Raw genomic sequence first — 17664 nt, forward strand, 5'->3', positions numbered from 1 at the left:
CGCGTTCTCATGGTTCGCGGACTCACACATTCGCGGGTTTCTCTGTGGAACATATCTAGCCATTTTTTGCTGAAAATTCGCCCATTCGCGGTATTTTTCAATGAGAAATATTCACTAATTATTGTATTTTCATATAATTTTCATGAATAAATGCACTTTTTATGATAAAACTATTAAAATACTCAGGTATAAGCATTTTTACAGGGTTTTTCTTGGTTTAAGCTATCAAAATGGGCAGTTCTAAGTGTTTTTAGAGGGGTTTTAAGCATTCGCGGATTTGACCTATTCGCAGGGGTGTGTGGGACGCATCCCCCGCGAATATGGGGGTTCACTGTACCTTGCAATACAAACAATGTTGAACAATTTCAATACTGCACAAATTACAAGTTAACATTGAATAATAAAAAATGTAGATTCAACATCCTCCCAACCATAGGAGTACACTGCTACTCCTATGAAAACTCTTACCACATACTGTACACAGGTTACAAATCTAGTTTCACAGGTGCTTTTACTAAATGCCCTCTGCGAGTACAGTATAAGATATTGGCTCAACTCTGGATTGTGAAATATCAGGATCAGAGTCATCTGCATTCACATCAGAATGATTAGAAACAGGTTTAGGCACAGATTCATCATTTACCTCGGAAACAATACAAGGTATACTATCTTCAGCTTCTGTGTCCAAAACATTTGAAATCTCAAGATCATGCAATTTTTGTACTAGTCTATTAACAATACCTTTAGAAGTTTTAACATCAACACTTCTTATCACACCATCTTTACCTGGATATACTTCTATAATAACACCAAGTGGCCAGGACAACCTACGAACATTATCTTCCTTGACTAATACCACAGAACCTTTCTTTACATTACACTTAGATACAAAACCTTTAATGGCACATGGTAAATTTCTTATGTAATCAGAGCTCCATATTTCCCAAAACTTATCCAACTGTCTATGTCGGGCAGTCTCTCTCATACATAAATCTTTAGAAGATACACAAGAAGAATGCTCCTCAACAACTTCTGGCTGGACACCTGCAGTACGGCCAATAAGAAAATGTGAGGGGGTCAATGGATTGGATGTATCAACCTCCTCACCCACAATTGTCAAAGGTCTCGAATTAATGCAAGCTTCAACCTCATGAAGAGTAGTTTCCAATTCACATCTAGATAGGCATTTGACACCCAATGTCTTTTTCAGAGCAGACTTAACTGATCGAACTAGACGCTCCCACCAACCTCCCCACCAAGGAGCACAGGGTACAATAAATTTTCACTGAGGAGCTAGTGGGCCATAGTGTTGCTGTAATAACTGAGAAACTCCAACAAATGTCTTTGCATTATCAGAATAAAAATTTTAAGGAAGACCACGTCTTGCTGTAAATCTACGGATGGCAAGGAGACAGTCCGGCATAGAGAGAGAATCAGTGAGTTCTAAGTGTACGGAACGAATAACAGCACAAGTGAAAAGCAAAGTATAGAATTTTTTGGAGGGCAAATCTACACAAAACAATGGCCCAGCAAAATCTAATCCTGTTACAGAAAAGGGAGGTGCTGATTTAACTCAGTTCAGGGAGAGGAGCTACAGGTTGACTACAAGCCTTGGAGTCATACCTGTGGCAAGTTACACATTCTCTACACACAGTCTTGGCTATCCTTCGAAGTCGCACAATCCAATAACCATTTCTCAATGTGGACACATGGGTAGAAACGCCAGAATGTTTCAGAATAACATGTTGGAAACGAACTAAAGTCTTCACTACATGAGTAGAAGGAAGAATAATAGGATGTTTGCTTTCATAACACAGATCTGAATATTCTAAATGACCTTTAATTCTCAAAAGACCATCATTATCCAAAAAAGGATCTAATTTAACTAAAGGGCTCCCCCTGTTAACCCTTAAACGCCTACTGGACGTATCATACGTCGACTAAAATTGTCTGTTGGGTGCCAAGTGGACGTACTGTACGTCGACTACAAAAAATTTCAACCTTCTGTCAACTTTGACTCGACCGAAATGGTCGAAAAATGCAATTGTAAGCTAAAACACTTACATTCTAGTAATATTCAATCATTTACCTTCATTTTGCAACAAATTGGAAGTCTCTAGCACAATATTTCGATTTATGGTGAATTTTTGAAAAACTTTTTCCTTACGTCCGCGTGGTAACTCTGCCAAAAATTTCAGAAATTCTTTCGTCATTTTGTCGTAATTTTTGCACTGTTCTATATTAGCCGTTACGTAAAGTTTTATATATGAAAATGTGTGCAATTTCATGTAAAATACAACAAAATAAAACCCATGGTTGTAGCTTTTATCAGTTTGGAAATATTTTCATATAAATCTCGATAACTGCCAAAATTTCAACCATCGGTCAACTTTGACTCGACCGAAATGGTAAAACGCAATTGTAAGCTAAAACTCTTACATTCTAGTAATATTCAATCATTTACCTTCATTTTGCAACAAATTGGAAGTCTCTAGCACAATATTTCGATTTATGGTGAATTTTAAAAACCTTTTTCCTTACGTCCGCGCCAGAAATTCTTTCTTGTCACGTTGTCGTAATGTTTGCACCATTTTATATTAGTCGTTACATAAAAGTTTTATATATGGAAATGTGCGCAATTTCATGTAGAATACAACAGAAAATAACTCATGGTTGTAGCTTATATCAGTTTTGAAATATTTTCATATAAATCACGATAACTTCCAAAATTTCAACCTTCGGTCAACTTTAACGCGACCAAAATGGTCAAAAAACGCAATTATAAGCTAAAACTCTTACATTCTAGTAATATTCAATCATATACCTTCATTTTGCAACAAACTGGAAGTCTCTAGCACAATATTTCGATTTATGGTGAATTTCTGAAAAAAACCCTTTTTCCTTACGCCTGCGTAAATTGTAACTCGGTAACATCTCAGAAATTCTTTTGTCACGTTGTCGTAATGTTTGCATCGTTTTACATTAGTTGTTACATAAACTTTTATATATGAAAATGTGCACAATTTCATGTAGAATACAACAGAAAATAGTTCATGGTTGTAGCTTTTATCACTTTTGAAATATTTTCACATAAATCACGATAACTGCCAAAATTTCAACCTTCGGTCATTTTTAACTCGACCGAAATGGTCGAAAAATGCAATTGTAAGCTAAAACTCTTACATTCTAGGAATATTCAATCATTTACCTTTATTTTGCAACAAATTGGAAGTCTCTAGCACAATATTTCGATTTATGGTGAATTTTTGAAAAAACTTTTTCCTTACGTCCGCGCTGTAACTCTGCCAAAAATTTCAGAAATTCTTTCGTCATTTTGTCGTAATTTTTGCACTGTTCTATATTAGCCGTTACGTAAAGTTTTATATATGAAAATGTGTGCAATTTCATGTAAAATACAACAAAATACAACCCATGGTTGTAGCTTTTATCAGTTTGGAAATATTTTCATATAAATCTCGATAACTTAAAATTTCAACCATCGGTCAACTTTGACTCGACCGAAATGGTAAAAACGCAATTGTAAGCTAAAACTCTTACATTCTAGTAATATTCAATCATTTACCTTCATTTTGCAACAAATTGGAAGTCTTTAGCATAATATTTCGATTTATGGTGAATTTTTAAAAACCTTTTTTCTTACGTTCCGCCAGAAATTCTTTCATCACGTTGTCGTAATGTTTGCACCGTTTTATATTAGTCGTTACATAAAGTTTTATATATGGAAATGTGCGCAATTTCATGTAGAATACAACAGAAAATAACTCATGGTTGTAGCTTATATCAGTTTGAAATATTTTCATATAAATCACGATAACTTCCAAAATTTCAACCTTTGGTCAACTTTAACTCGACCAAAATGGTAAAAAACGCAATTATAAGCTAAAACTCTTACATTCTAGTAATATTCAATCATGTACCTTCATTTTGCAACAAACTGGAAGTCTCTAGCACAATATTTTCGATTTATGGTGAATTTCTGAAAAAAAAACCCTTTTTCCTTACGTCTGCGCTCGGTAACTCGGCCGAACATCTCAGAAATTCTTTCGTCACGTTGTCGTAATGTTTGCATCGTTTTACATTAGTTGTTACATAAACTTTTATATATGAAAATGTGCACAATTTCATGTAGAATACAACAGAAAATAATTCATGGTTGTAGCTTTTATCACTTTTGAAATATTTTCACATAAATCACGATAACTGCCAAAATTTCAACCTTCGGTCAACTTTAACTCGACCGAAATGGTCGAAAAACGCAATTGTAAGCTAAAACTCTTACATTCTAGTAATATTCAATCATTTACCTTTATTTTGCAATAAATTGGAAGTCTCTAGCACAATATTTCGATTTGTGGTGAATTTTTTAAAAACATTTTCCTTACGTCCATGGTAACTCGGGTTGAACATCTCAGAAATTCTTTCGTCACGTTGTCGTAATGTTTGCACCGTTTTATATTAGTCGTTACATAAACTTTTATATATGAAAATGTGCGCAATTTCATGTAGAATACAACAGAAAATAACTCATGGTTGTAGCTTTTATCAGTTTTGAAATATTTTCATATAAGTTACGATAAATAGAAAAAATTGACCTTCGGTCAACTTTAACTCGACCGAAATGGTCGAAAACTGCAATTGTAAGCTAAAACACTTACAGTCTAGTAATATTCAATCAATTAGCTTCATTTTTCAACAAACAGGAAGTCTCTAGCACAATATTTCGATTTATGGTGAATTTTTGAAAAAACATTTTTTACGTCCACGCTGTTACAGATTCATGCATCATATTGTGATAATATTTTTCTGTGTTACTTTGATCATTTTACAATTTGTTATATACCAAAATCATAGCAATTTAGTGTATAATACAAAAAAAAAAATATTCCATTAGCTTTAACCGTTTTGCTCACAGCGATTTGTATAAAATTATATATGAAAATTTTTTTGCGCTATCATATATTTCAATATTTATATAGGATAATGATATTTTTTTCATTTCTGATGGTTGCATACTAAACTTCAGGCAATGACAAAAAAGGAGCCAAAATGAACTCTTAATCTTAAAAACTAAGCGTGCTGTGATTTTTTGAAAAAACTTTTTCCCGGCAGCGCTTAACTCCCAAACGCCGGCATACGGAGACGTTTTTGTAAATAGAGGCTCGGCGTTTAAGGGTTAAGTGGTCTACCCTGAATCAGGGATTCAAATTCTCGTGGATATGCTTCCCTTTGAACACAAAAGTACAACTTAGTCTTAGCTTTAGTTAATTCACAATATAATAAAGGACCAGAGCATTTTAACAGATTGAGGTTTGCAATTATTAATAAATCTTAAGGTCCAAGCTACTATATTAAGGGCTTTCTGAAACTTGTTCCATCTATAAAATTCAAATACTTGGGTAAATGAATCCACAGTTATACAAGCTACCACATTTTCCTCAGAACTTTCATCCCTTTAATGAAATCCTTAACTGTTCAGGTTGAAGCAAAGACAAAGACTCAGACTCTTGAAGCCAATGGGGCCCTTACCAACCAAAGATCTGAAGCTACACGGTGTTCAGCAAACACCCCTCTAGAAATGAGGTCAGCAGGGTTATCCTTTCCTGGGCAATGATACCAACAATCAGGTGATGTTAAGCTCTGAATTTCCGTGACTCAATTTGCTACAAAGGGTTTCCATCTACTAGGGTCTCCTTTTATCCAGGACAGTGCAACTGTAGAGTCTGTCCAGCAATATGAAGTTACATCTTCCTTAAAACGAAGGGTAGATTTGACAAAAACTAGAAGCCTGGCACTAAGCATTGCCCCCAGCAACTCCAAACGAGGCAGTGAGACCTTCTTTATAGGAGCTACCTTACCTCTGCTCATAACAAGGGAAGCTTTAAAGGAACCATCCTGTAAAGGAACTCTCAAATATACACAAGCACCGTATCTCTTTTCAGATGCATCCCCGAAGGAATGAAGCTTTAAACCTGTTAGGTCTTTCCATGAAAGATCCTCAAAGTAACATCGCTGAACCTTCCATGAGCCAAGTTTCTCAAAACCCCTGAACCACCTTTGAAATTTACAATGCAACTCTTCAGGTAACACATCATCCCATTTAAGTCCAATTCTCCCTACATCCTGAAAAAGAATTTTGGCAAACATAACAAATGGGCTAATAAGTCCAAGAGGATCAAAACATCTGGCTATTAGGCTGAGAACACTACTCTTAGTGGACACCACACCCATCTGAGACCCAACATTTACTTCACTAAATGAAAAATAATCATGAGTGGAAACCCACTGCATACCCAAGATTTTTATAGATTTATTTCCACAACAGTCATTAGGGTTTTCATTAAATTTATCTGTTAAACTCTTACAATTTGAACTCCATTTAGATAAAGACATACCAGCTTCAGACATAATCTTACAGGCTTTATCAAATTTTACACAAGCTTCAGTAATACTGTCATCTCCTGACAGCCAATCATCCACATACAGATTACAATTCAGTTCGTCAACTACTTCAGAATTAGGATATGATATTAAATGATGTTTAATTGTAGCATTCAACAAGAATGGGTTACTCTTATTACCAAAAGGAACACGAACAAACCTCATTACATGGACAATGCCCTTATTTTGCCACAAAAACCTGTGAACATCTTGGTCTTCCCTCTGCACCTTGATTTGAAGGAAAGCTTTAGTTATGTCTGCTGTTAAAGCTACCTTCCATCTTCTAAATCGTATCAACACTTCAAGATCAGGATTGAGAGAAGGTCCCCATTCCAAACAGTCATTCAAAGAAATACCATTATAACTTACAGCTGAAGCATCGAAAACAGGTCTTACCTTAGTAGAATTACTAATCCCACGGATAACAGGACAATGCGGTAAGTAATAAATAGGATATACACTAGAAATCTCAGAATGTGGCACTTCATCAATATTGTCATCTTTTTCATATTCTTCAAAAACCTCATCATACCTTTCCCTTAAACCAGGAGTTTTAACAAATTTCAAATTTAAATTTTCCAACCTCTTACATGCTAGCTTTTCATTATTTTTCAAACTCTGTTTAGCAACATCAGATTTCCATGGTAAAGACACTTCATACCTACCATCAATAAACTTTATATTATCAGAACATTTCTGTAAAACAGTACTGGATGAAAACTCATTGGATACAGCTTCTTTTGAAGAGATTTCCACAGATTCAAGATCCCAAAATTTATGTAAATCAGACTCTGATACATTATTTATACATAAAAGCTGGGAAGTTACACTTACTCTGTCCAGAGGAATATCACAAGACCCTGATAAAACCCACCCAAACACAGATTCCCAAGTTACTAAATTTTTAGATTGTACAGTTTTATTAGGTACCATAAATCTCCAATAGGCATTTAGGCCTACCAAAATATCAACATTTAAATGGCGGTTGTTCATGCAATCATCTGCTAATTGCAATTTAGAAAATGTCATTATCTCCTCATCAGGAACACTAGGGCAGAACAATGGTGTGCAAATGTCAGGTACTGCAGCTACCATTAAAGAATGACTCTCATCCTTATAACCAACTAAACTCATCTCATACACATTACATTGGTTACTCTTGGAAGCCTTACCTCCTCCAAATGAAGAAAATGATATGTACTCAGAAGTTATCCACTTAGGCCTTACCCTTTTTACAAATTTACTGGAAACATAAGACTTATCAGACCCTGTGTCAAATAATAGTGTAGCTTCACATATACCCTTTTTCCCCAACACCTTAACCTTTGCGGTCTGCAACACACTGCGTGATTGAGTTAACACTGTTATTTAGGTTAGGTTCACAATGAGCTACCCCAACATGAGTTATATTTTCATTAATATTATCCTGAGACATAGCACCACTTACATTTTGATCATTCTTATTATACACTTTAGCCTTATTGCCAGTGCAGCATAAAACATTATGTTTTCCCTTACACATTACACATTTTGATTGGCAACCTCTGGAAATGTGACCTTTTTCCAAACATCTGAAACACAGTTTAGCACTCCGAATGGCCTCTTCACATTCAGCAATGGAAAGTTTCAAGGTACCAAAACAATTTTCACTCTTGTGATTTTTACCACAAAACATACACTTATAAAAGGACGCCTCCGAAGAGGTCTGAAGATCAGAGGCAGAACCCTGAAGTTTATTTCTTTTCTCAGATTCAACAGTATGGTTATCAGTCTTTACTGCATTGATATCCTTAAATGTATCTGACCTTTCTCGGCGCTCTATTTCTCTCTGCAAAAAATTCAATAACCAATCTAGGTCCCTTTCATGTCCAGACCCTTCTCTGGACCACTCCAAACAAATGTCAGGAGGCAATCGAGACAGGATAACAGGCGTCATAAGTACCCCATACTGGTTACCATCCTTTCCTAATGCCTCTAAACTACATACATGTGTTAAAAGTTCATCCTGTAATTTCCACAAAGAGGAAACATTTTTAGAACTAGGATTCTTAGCAGGCATAGTGATACCAAGAAGGGCCTGAATATGTGCAAAAATAATACATTCAGGTCTACCAAACCGTTCCTTTAACATTTTACAGGCTATGGGGTAATTAGCACTAGTCTGGGATAATCCCTTTATTACTGATTTTGCCTCCCCTTCTAACAGTGACTGTAAATAACAGAATTTACTAATAAAAGGATTTTGACAAAGGAAAAATCTATTTCTGAGGGAGGCCCTGTGTCACCCGGTGAAATTCCTATTAAGCACGAATTTCTAGGTATAGATATTGCTAAGTATACCAGAGAAAAAAGCTATCAGGAAATGCTGGGGTTACTACCCCCAGATCGAACATCTATAATGAAATAGACGTCGTTATAGGTAAGGGTGAGTGATTGTTGTCACTGCCACAGGACCGCACTCTGAAGATATCCCAATGACAAAACCCCGGAATGTGGGGAGCTGATCCAGCGCCCGTACTCACCCGCCTGCCAACCAACGACCCCAGCGCCATCTGAACTCATTCCAGGCTAGCACCCCCCCACAAGCTTGGTATTCCCACTCGGGGAGGGAAACCTAGATCTGGGGTCATCGATGACACAGGGCCTCCCTCAGAAATAGATTTTCCTTTGTCAAAATCCCTTTTCTGAGCTCATCCCTGTGTCAGCCGGTGAAATCATAACAGAGATCATACCAAGTCTTGGTGAAAGTCTAAAGTGACAAACAATTAGGTGATCATGTATAAAAACACCATTATTAAAAAATAGTTTTAATTATCCCCAAAATATAATTAAATACTATAGGTATAGTAGAACAACTGAGTTATGACTAGGGATATAATTATACTATGGTAAAGGACATGAGAAACAACTATGTACATCATTAATACTATAGTGGAGAGGTACTGACACTAAATAAATGACAAAACTTATAAAGGTACCTCCGGCCTTAAAACTAAATCACAGCGAGTATAACATATCACACGCTTAAAAACTATCATCGCAAGATTGTACATCATAATATTAGGAGCCAGGCTGTGAGGCATGTCTGGTCCAGGAGAAAATGGCAGGGCAAATAAATGAGGCAGGCGGGCCAGGGGGAAAGGATAGGGATTAAAGGTTAATTTAAGGTGGAGGGATAATGCTCCCTACAGCCACCGCAGGGAATTTCAGAGCTTCCAGTGATTTCAAATAGTGACGTTTAAACACTGATGGAGATTTCCAGCCCGTGTACTTCTTCAGCTCAGCGAAATTCATATTATGAAAATAATTAGTAGAGGTAGCCACCGCTCAGATATCATGAACCTTAGGGACTGAATCTGGGTTAGCTTGCTTAATGAAGTACAGGATTTGTTGTCTTATAGCCTTTAAAGAAAGCGTTCCACCTTTTTCCCTGATAAAAAGAGGACCAGAAGTTCTTTGTAAGTAGGCCCTCAAGGTAGCGACTGGGCATAAGGACAGGTCTTGTGGAAGAGGGACAACCTTCCAGGGGGACCACCTATCCTGAGGGTCTTCATTTTTCGCTAAGAATCTTTGATCTGGGGAAAGCAGAACTTCTCCTGACGGGAGGAAATCTATGTGATTGACACCTCTAGAGAGAGCAGACAGTTCTGAAATTCTGGCACCTGAAGCTAGACTAATTAGGAACTAGGTCTTCCTTAACAGATTCAAATAAGAACATTGATCGTTATTAATTTCTGAGGCTAATTTTAGAACATCATTAAGAAACCAGGAAACCGTATGTGGACGGGTCACTGGTCTCAAACGAGCGCATGCTCTAGGAATGGACGAAAAGTATGAATCTGTTAAATCAATCTTAAAGCCATGCAAAAACACCTTTTTCAAAGCTGATTTTGCTGTGGTAATGGTGGCCGGAGCCAGACCTTTTTCAAACAGTGACCTAAAAATGATATTGCCAAATTGGCGGTCATGATTTGGGCTTCAGATTCCTTTCAAAAGGATGCCAATTTTTAACTGCTGAATCATACTGTCTCGAGGGTAGAATCTCTTTTATCTGATTCAAGAAACAGAGTATTAATGGGATCAATATCTGCCCCTCTCTGAGCGGCGAATTTCATAAAGTCCATAAAGCCAGGGCATTCAGAATTCTTGAGGAAGCTGACACAGTCCTTGTTTGCACTATTTGAGTCAGCTGTGGCTTGGGTATCTGATGACACCGTAACTTGAGCTCCAGAAGAAGAGGGAACCAATTGCTCTTCGGCCAGTTGGGAGCTACCAAGGCCACTTGGCCTTTGAATGACCTGAGCTTGTGCAATACCTTCAACAGCAGGTTTATTGGCGGAAACAGATATATTTTCTGCCAATTGTTCCAGTCTATGGACATTGCATCTGTGGCGTGAGCTTGAGGGTCCAGGTTGGGAGCAACATAACAAGGGAGTTTGTGATTGCTCTCCGTGGCAAACAAGTCCACCTGAAGGCCCGGAACCTGACGGCGGATCCATTCGAAAGAAGCCTTGTCCAGGGACCATTCTGACTCCAGCGGAGTTGTTCTGGACAGGGAGTCTGCAGTAACATTCCGGACTCCTGCTAGATGGGTAGCTGAAGGTGCCAGCCGTGTTTCTCCGCTAGGGAGAAGATGGCTATCATCACTTGGTTTATCTGGCTTGATTTGGAACCCCCTCTGTTTATGCAATGTACTACTACTGCGCTGTCCAACACCAGCCTGATATGAACCTGGTTGGTGGGGCAAAGTTTTTCCAGGGTTAGAAACACTGCCATCGCTTCCAAGATGTTTATATGGAACTGACGGAACATTGTGGACCATGTACCCTGTACCTTTTCTTTTGGTGAGTATCCTCCCCAGCCGCTTAACGAAGCATCTGTGTGGATTATTAGAGCTGGAGGAGGGAATTGAAGGGGAACTGACTTCGAGAGACCCTTGACTGTGGACCACGGCCGGAGTCTTTTCCTTAGCACTTGAGGAACTAAAGACACCTTGTCCCTGAGTTTGATATTGGCTCGTCTTCGCCACACTCTGTTTATGTCTTTCAGCTTTGCTTTTAGGAGCAGGTCTGTTACAGATGCGAACTGAAGAGAACCCAAGATTCTTTCTTTATGTTCTGCGAGAGGCTTTCCTGTTTTTGAGGAATTGCCTGGGGCTTTGGCTATCTCCCTTCGTTTGGCTGGTGGAATAGACAGTTTGTGCGAGACCAGGTCCCACTGTATACCTAACCACTGAAATCAAGCCTCCGGAGTTAGGTGGGACTTTGCCCTGTTTATCTGAAAGCCTAAGGATTCCAGAAACTCGATCACCATGGCCGTATCTCACCGGCACTCCTCGACGTTGGATGCCCAAATTATCCAATCGTCCAGGTATGCGGCTAGCGATATCCCCTGGGACCGTAACTGTTGTACTACCGTTTCCGCCAGCTTCGTAAAGATTCTGGGTGCTATGTTGAGCCCAAATGGCATGACCCTGAACGAGTGTGCCTGTTTCCCCAGTCTGAAACCTAGGAAGGGAGAGAAGTTCCGCGCAATCGGGACGTGATAATATGCGTCTGAAAGATCTATAGAGGTGGTGACAACTCGACGAGGAAGTAGAGTCCGCACCTGCATGATTGTAAGCATGCGAAATTTGTCGCGTTGTATATAAAGATTGAGACGTGACAGATCCAGGATTACTCTTTGTTGACTGGAGTCTTTCTTGGGAACGCTGAACAGCCTGCCTTGAAATTTCAGGTGTCTCACTTTCTTTATGGCCCTCTTTAGAAGTAATTCCGTCGCAAAGTCTTGCAGAGAGCTTTGGAGGACGGTTGATGAAATCTGATCAAAGGGGGAGGGGCCCTTGATCCAGCTCCAGCCCAAACCTTTGAGACTATACTGTGGGCCCATGGACTGAAGGTCCACTGGTCCCTGAACAGATAAAGTCTGCCGCCCACCTGATCGTTCTCACTGGGAAGGTGCAGGCTTGCCTCCTCTACCGCAGCCTCCTCTTCCCCGGGAGAGGGATCGCAAGGTAGCCTTGCCTCTGAAGGAGGCTCTCGCTCTAGTCCCCCTTGCGCCCCTGTTAAGACCCCGAAACGACCCCTGTCCCTCATAGGAAGGGTTAAATACAGGAGACGTCACGAAGGAAGGAGCGGCAAGAGAGTGCTGAGCTGGCTGCACCAGCACGAACTGTTGGGGTTGGGCCTTCGAGGTAGAAGGCTGGCAAACTGTCGAGACAGGTACAACCTGGACATCAGCCTGCTGGTGCTGTCTCTTGTGCCTCCTGTATTTCTTACCAGGTCTGCTGTGAGGGCCGACGGACTCGGGGGTCTTCCGCTTAAAGGCGGGGATACCCCAGCGGGAGTGCAGACTCTGATTTGCCCTGGTTGCCTCCGCCAGGACATTATTGACTTCTTCTTCCAGGAAGATATTAGCCCCCCAGAAGGAACTTTTCATGAGCTTATTAGGCTCATGTCTGATGGTAGCGTCGGTGAAGATGTATTTGCGGCAATTCATCCGCGCTACCATGAAGTCAAACAAGTCCGCCTGAAATCCCGCCAATAGGGACTTCGTTAGGACTTGGAAGAGTTGCTCCTCCGAGAACGTCACAGCGGTTGCTTCCGCCAGGCACAGAGAGTTCAGTGATCGGCTCAGCCGACACCTAGCCTCAAACTCTGCTTTCAGGAGAGCTTCCGGCAATTTGGGAAGCTGTTCGCTGAATAGGTTAGATGCACACCGGGTCCAGCTTACCCAGTAAAAGTGGCCGGGCATCCTTCCAAAATTCATCGTCTCCAGGAAGATCAGAGAGGTAGGATCAGTCTCCCGGAGCTGAGGCAACGGCTTACCCTCCGAGCATGCCTGGGCAGTCGCGAGGCTACCTTTTTAGTCATGCAGGGGGGGGATCCTGTCGCCCAAGGAGAACATCGTGAAGTTGCCCTGAAGGGGTCAACCGTGTTCTCCGCCTGCCACTCATTAAAGGTGCGCATCAAGGTAGATTGCGCCTGGTCCCTTGGGAAGATCACTGTCTCCTTCGGGACCTTATCCGTCCCTTAACCAGGCTTCCTCCGTCAGCCTGGACGAAGCCTGGGTAGGGGCAGCAGATCAGGAGGAAAGAATTCCAACTCCTCGAGCGCTGCGTGCCTAGACCCTCGATCGTTAGGGTATCTTCATGCCGGGGAGCATGAAGGGCAAAACGCCATGGATTTCCTTTGTCAAATGGAGGGAGGGCGGAGGCATCCGGAATGGGATAATGTACAGCGGACCCACCGGAGCGCATGAACCCGGAGAGCATACTCTCCTGGCTCTGCAGCCTCTCCGTAAGCTTGCTCAGCTTAGCATCAACCTCCGTAGAAAATCTTTGCAAGAGCATCCCTGCAAACGCCTCCGGGTCAAAGGCAGGCTGGCGAGGAGGGCTAGCCTTAGCTGCTCTCGAACTCGCACCCTTAGCTGAGGGGGTGGCCTTGCCTGTGGAAGCCACCGGACTAGCATCCCGTGGCTTCACCGGAGGGAAGGGGATTGCCTTGCGGGAAGTCGCGGACTTATAGCCCTTCGCCTTCCAAGCCTTCTTCAACTTGGGGACAGTGGATTGCGCCCCGTCCCTCAAGAGAGAAGACTTATGAAATCCCTGAAAGGAAGAAGCGGTGGATGAAGGGGAATCAAAAAGGGAGCCCGCCCCCACTGCCTCACTTACCTCCCCACCTACCTCCTGGTCCTGTTCAGTATTCATAGGCTCCAGGTCGAGATCTATGGCTGCTACTTCCTCCGACACGCCGGCGCAGAGATTTTCGTCCTGGAGAGGCTGGGTTTCTACCCAGATCTGCTCGATGACAGGAGCAGCGACTTCTGCAGGTACAGCCGCTGAGATCCGGGCGCCGGGGTAGAGTAGGTTCCGGATGTTCTCGTCGAGAACATACGGCTTCCCCGACGGAACATTTCTCCCAAACCCAGCCACCCAGGCTCGAAGGGAACCCAAGGCGTTGTTCCGGGAAGCTTCGTCGGCCTGGAAGAAAGGAGGGACTTAACGACCGAGCGTTTGGTGAGGACATATAAGCCATATATTAAGCCCATAATGTAAGTAAAACAAGTGAGGATACCAGGTAAACTAAAGGCAGTAACTACAAGCTTACCGACTCGTCCTGGACGCGCTCGTAAAGAGCAAAGCAAACCTCACAACCATCCGGGTGCCACACGATAAGGTCATCAAGCCGGATTGCACAGCCCACATGGGAGCGACAGACGACGTGCCCATAGGGCTGGTGCAGCACTGCAGAGCACCCAGGCTCCTCGCAACGCACAGTCTGTAAGTGTAAAACGGTATATGAACCTACTAATTTAAGTGACCTTAAACTATAGTAGGTATTGGAGGATGTTAAATAATTTATACCGGACCCGCCGGAGCATTCCGGCGGGACGATAAAGGGATTTTGACAAAGGAAAAATCTATTTCTGGAGAGGGGACCGTGTCAGCCGGTGAAAAAGTTCATTCAGCACTTATTTCTAGGTAATTCTGTTGCTAGATACCAGAGAAAGCTAAATGAAATGCTGGAGTTACTACCCCCAGAGCGAGCTCCATTAGATGGAGTGGGTGTATGGAAAAGGGTGAACTATAAAAACACGAAACCTTATCCTATAGAGATCCCAAAGTCAAAAGTCCCACAGAGAGGTGCCGTTACAAACCCATGCACTACTCGTGGACAGTACACAAATCACCGCTACTTGCATTCCATGAAAGCATCACCCCACCAGAATGATGTTTACTATGGGGGGGGACGACACATGACAGAGGTGGGTTTGCCGGGTGACCTGTCCCCTCTCTCCAGAAATAGATTTTTCCTTTGTCAAAATCCCTTTTCTGGATCGGGTCCCGTGTCAGCTGGTGAAAAATTAACAGAGAAATAAATACCATTCTTAAACTGTAAGAGATAACAAAATGTAAGGGAACAGAAGACCAAAGGTCCAAAAAAATTTTTAATTGCTAGCAATAATAACAATAATGTACAAAATGAAACTGATGGGAGCTTAAAGTTAACATGACAATATAAAAATATACTTAAACAAAATAACTATACAAAATTGAAAACATTATAACATAAATGTGTCAATTAGACAAATATACAGATAACACGGTCAGGTTAGAAAGTCAAGGCAACGCCTGACTGAAATGACTGTAAGGGGATAGCTGAGGCAGTGGAGAAAGAATTGACTAGGAATCAGAAAGGAACCAGAGGGAGGGACAACGTTCCTGTCGCGACTGCTGAGAATTTAAGAGCTTCTAAGGATTTCAAATAGTGACGTTTGAAAACCAAGGATGACTTCCAACCAGTGTATTTGGTAAGATCCGTGAAATTCATGTAATGGAAGTAGTTAATGGAGGTGGCCACAGCTCTAATATCATGAACTCTTGGGACTGAGTCAGGATTAGCCTGCTTGATAAAGTAAAGGATTTGTTGTCTAATAGCAGACATAGAGATATTACCCCCTTCCCTGATAAAGAGAGGCCCAGATGAGATGTGAGAGGACCTGTCTAAATAAGCCCTCAAAGTATGAACTGGACTCAAGGACAGGTCTTGAGGAAGGGGAGAATTTTCCAAGGCGACCACCTATTCTGCGGATCTTCATTTTTGGCCAGGAATTTGGGGTGAGGAATCAGCAAAACCTCCCCCCTGATGGAAGGAAGTCAACATGTTTGGGCTCCCTAGAGAGTGCAGACAGCTCTGAAATTCTTTGAAGCTAGGCTAACTAAGAACAACGTTTTCCTCAATAAGGAAAGGAAGGGGCAAGACTGATTATCGATATCTGAGGCGAACTTCAACACGTCATTCAAAAACCAGGAAACCGTATGTGGGCGGATTACTGGTCTCAGTCGTGCACAGGCCTTAGGGATGGAAGAGAAGTAAGGATCTGTGAGGTCAATTTTGAAACCATACAAAAATACTTTTCGTAAAGCCGACTTGACTGTAGTAACAGTACTAGAGGCTAAACCCTTCTCAAATAGTGATCTAAAAAAGGAGATTGCCAAATTTATGGTCATTACTGTTAGCCTCAGATTCTTTCAAAAGAGTGCTAGCTTCTTAATTGCTGAGTCGTACTGCCGAAGAGTGGAGACCCGCTTATCTGATTCCAAGAACATGGTATTGACAGGATCAACATTAGCATGCCTTTGAGCCGCAAATTTCATAAAGTCCACAAAGCCAGGGCATTTTGAATTTTTGAGGAAGCTGACACAGTCTGAGTTTGTACTACTTGTGTTAGTTTTGGACTGGGGATTTGGATGTGGCGAAGTTTCAGTTCCAGCAGAAGTGGAAACCAGTTGCTCTTTGGCCAGTAGGGAGCCACTAGAGCTACTTGACCCTTGAATGTCCTGAGTTTGTGAAGGACCTTTAACAACAAGTTTACTGGAGGAACAGATAAATCTTCTTCCACCTGTTCCAATCCAATGACATTGCGTCCGTGAAAAGAGCTTGAGGGTCCAGGTTGGGAGCTACGTAATGAGGAAGCTTGTTGTTGAGCTTGGTTGCGAAACAAATCTACCTCCAGACCCGAACTTGGTTGCAGATCCAATTGAACGAGGCCCTGTCTAGGGACCACTCCGACTCGAGGGAGTTGTCCTTGATAGAGAATCTGCACGACGTTCGGACCCCTGCAAGATGAGTGGCAGACAGGTGCCACTTGTTCTTGCACGCCAAGGAGAAAAGTGCAATCATTACCTGGTTGATCCGGCTCGATTTTGAACCTCCCTGTTTATGCAGTGGACTACCGTGGCGCTGTCCAGAACCAGCCTTATATGAATCTTCTTTGGAGGAAGAAGCTTCTTCAAAGTAAGGAAGACCGCCATGGCCTCCAGAACGTTTATATGGAACTGGCGGAACATGGGGACCAAGTCTTCTGCACTTCTTGGTGTTGAGAATATCCTCCCCACCCGCTTAGGGAGGCGTCTGTGTGGATAACCAACGCCGGAGGAGGAAATTGCAGGGGACTGACTTGGACAGGCTCTTGACAGTCGACCAAGGCCAGAGTCTCTTTTTCAAGATGGGAGGAATCAGAGACACCTTGTCTCTGAGGCTGATATTTGCTCGACTCGCCACACTCTGTTGATATCTTTCAGTTTTACCTTCAGCAACAGATCTGTCACTGAAGGAACTGAAGGAGCCCAAAACTCTTTCTTGGGCCCGTCGAGAGGCTCGTTTGGACTTGAGAAACTGTCTGGTTGCTCTGGCTATCTCT

General features: G+C 41.7%; 2 protein-coding genes across 7 annotated transcripts in view; one reads left to right on the top strand and one right to left on the bottom strand.

Annotated features, from left to right (window-relative positions):
• The window catches only part of LOC136826313 (BTB/POZ domain-containing protein 1-like), a 531599-nt gene that overhangs the window by 244287 nt on the left and 269648 nt on the right, over window positions 1–17664 (top strand). The gene's annotated exons all lie outside the window — the stretch shown is intronic.
• On the bottom strand, window positions 515–7593 carry LOC136826382 (uncharacterized). The gene is made up of 3 exons (XM_067083642.1): window positions 5877–7593; window positions 1624–1819; window positions 515–1175 (listed from the first exon to the last, which is right to left on the bottom strand). Exons 1-3 carry the CDS (start codon window positions 7591–7593, stop codon window positions 515–517), a joined length of 2574 nt encoding a protein of 857 aa, XP_066939743.1.

This window comes from Macrobrachium rosenbergii, chromosome 40, assembly GCF_040412425.1.
Source record: "Macrobrachium rosenbergii isolate ZJJX-2024 chromosome 40, ASM4041242v1, whole genome shotgun sequence".
In the NCBI taxonomy this organism is placed as follows: Eukaryota; Metazoa; Arthropoda; class Malacostraca; order Decapoda; family Palaemonidae; genus Macrobrachium; species Macrobrachium rosenbergii.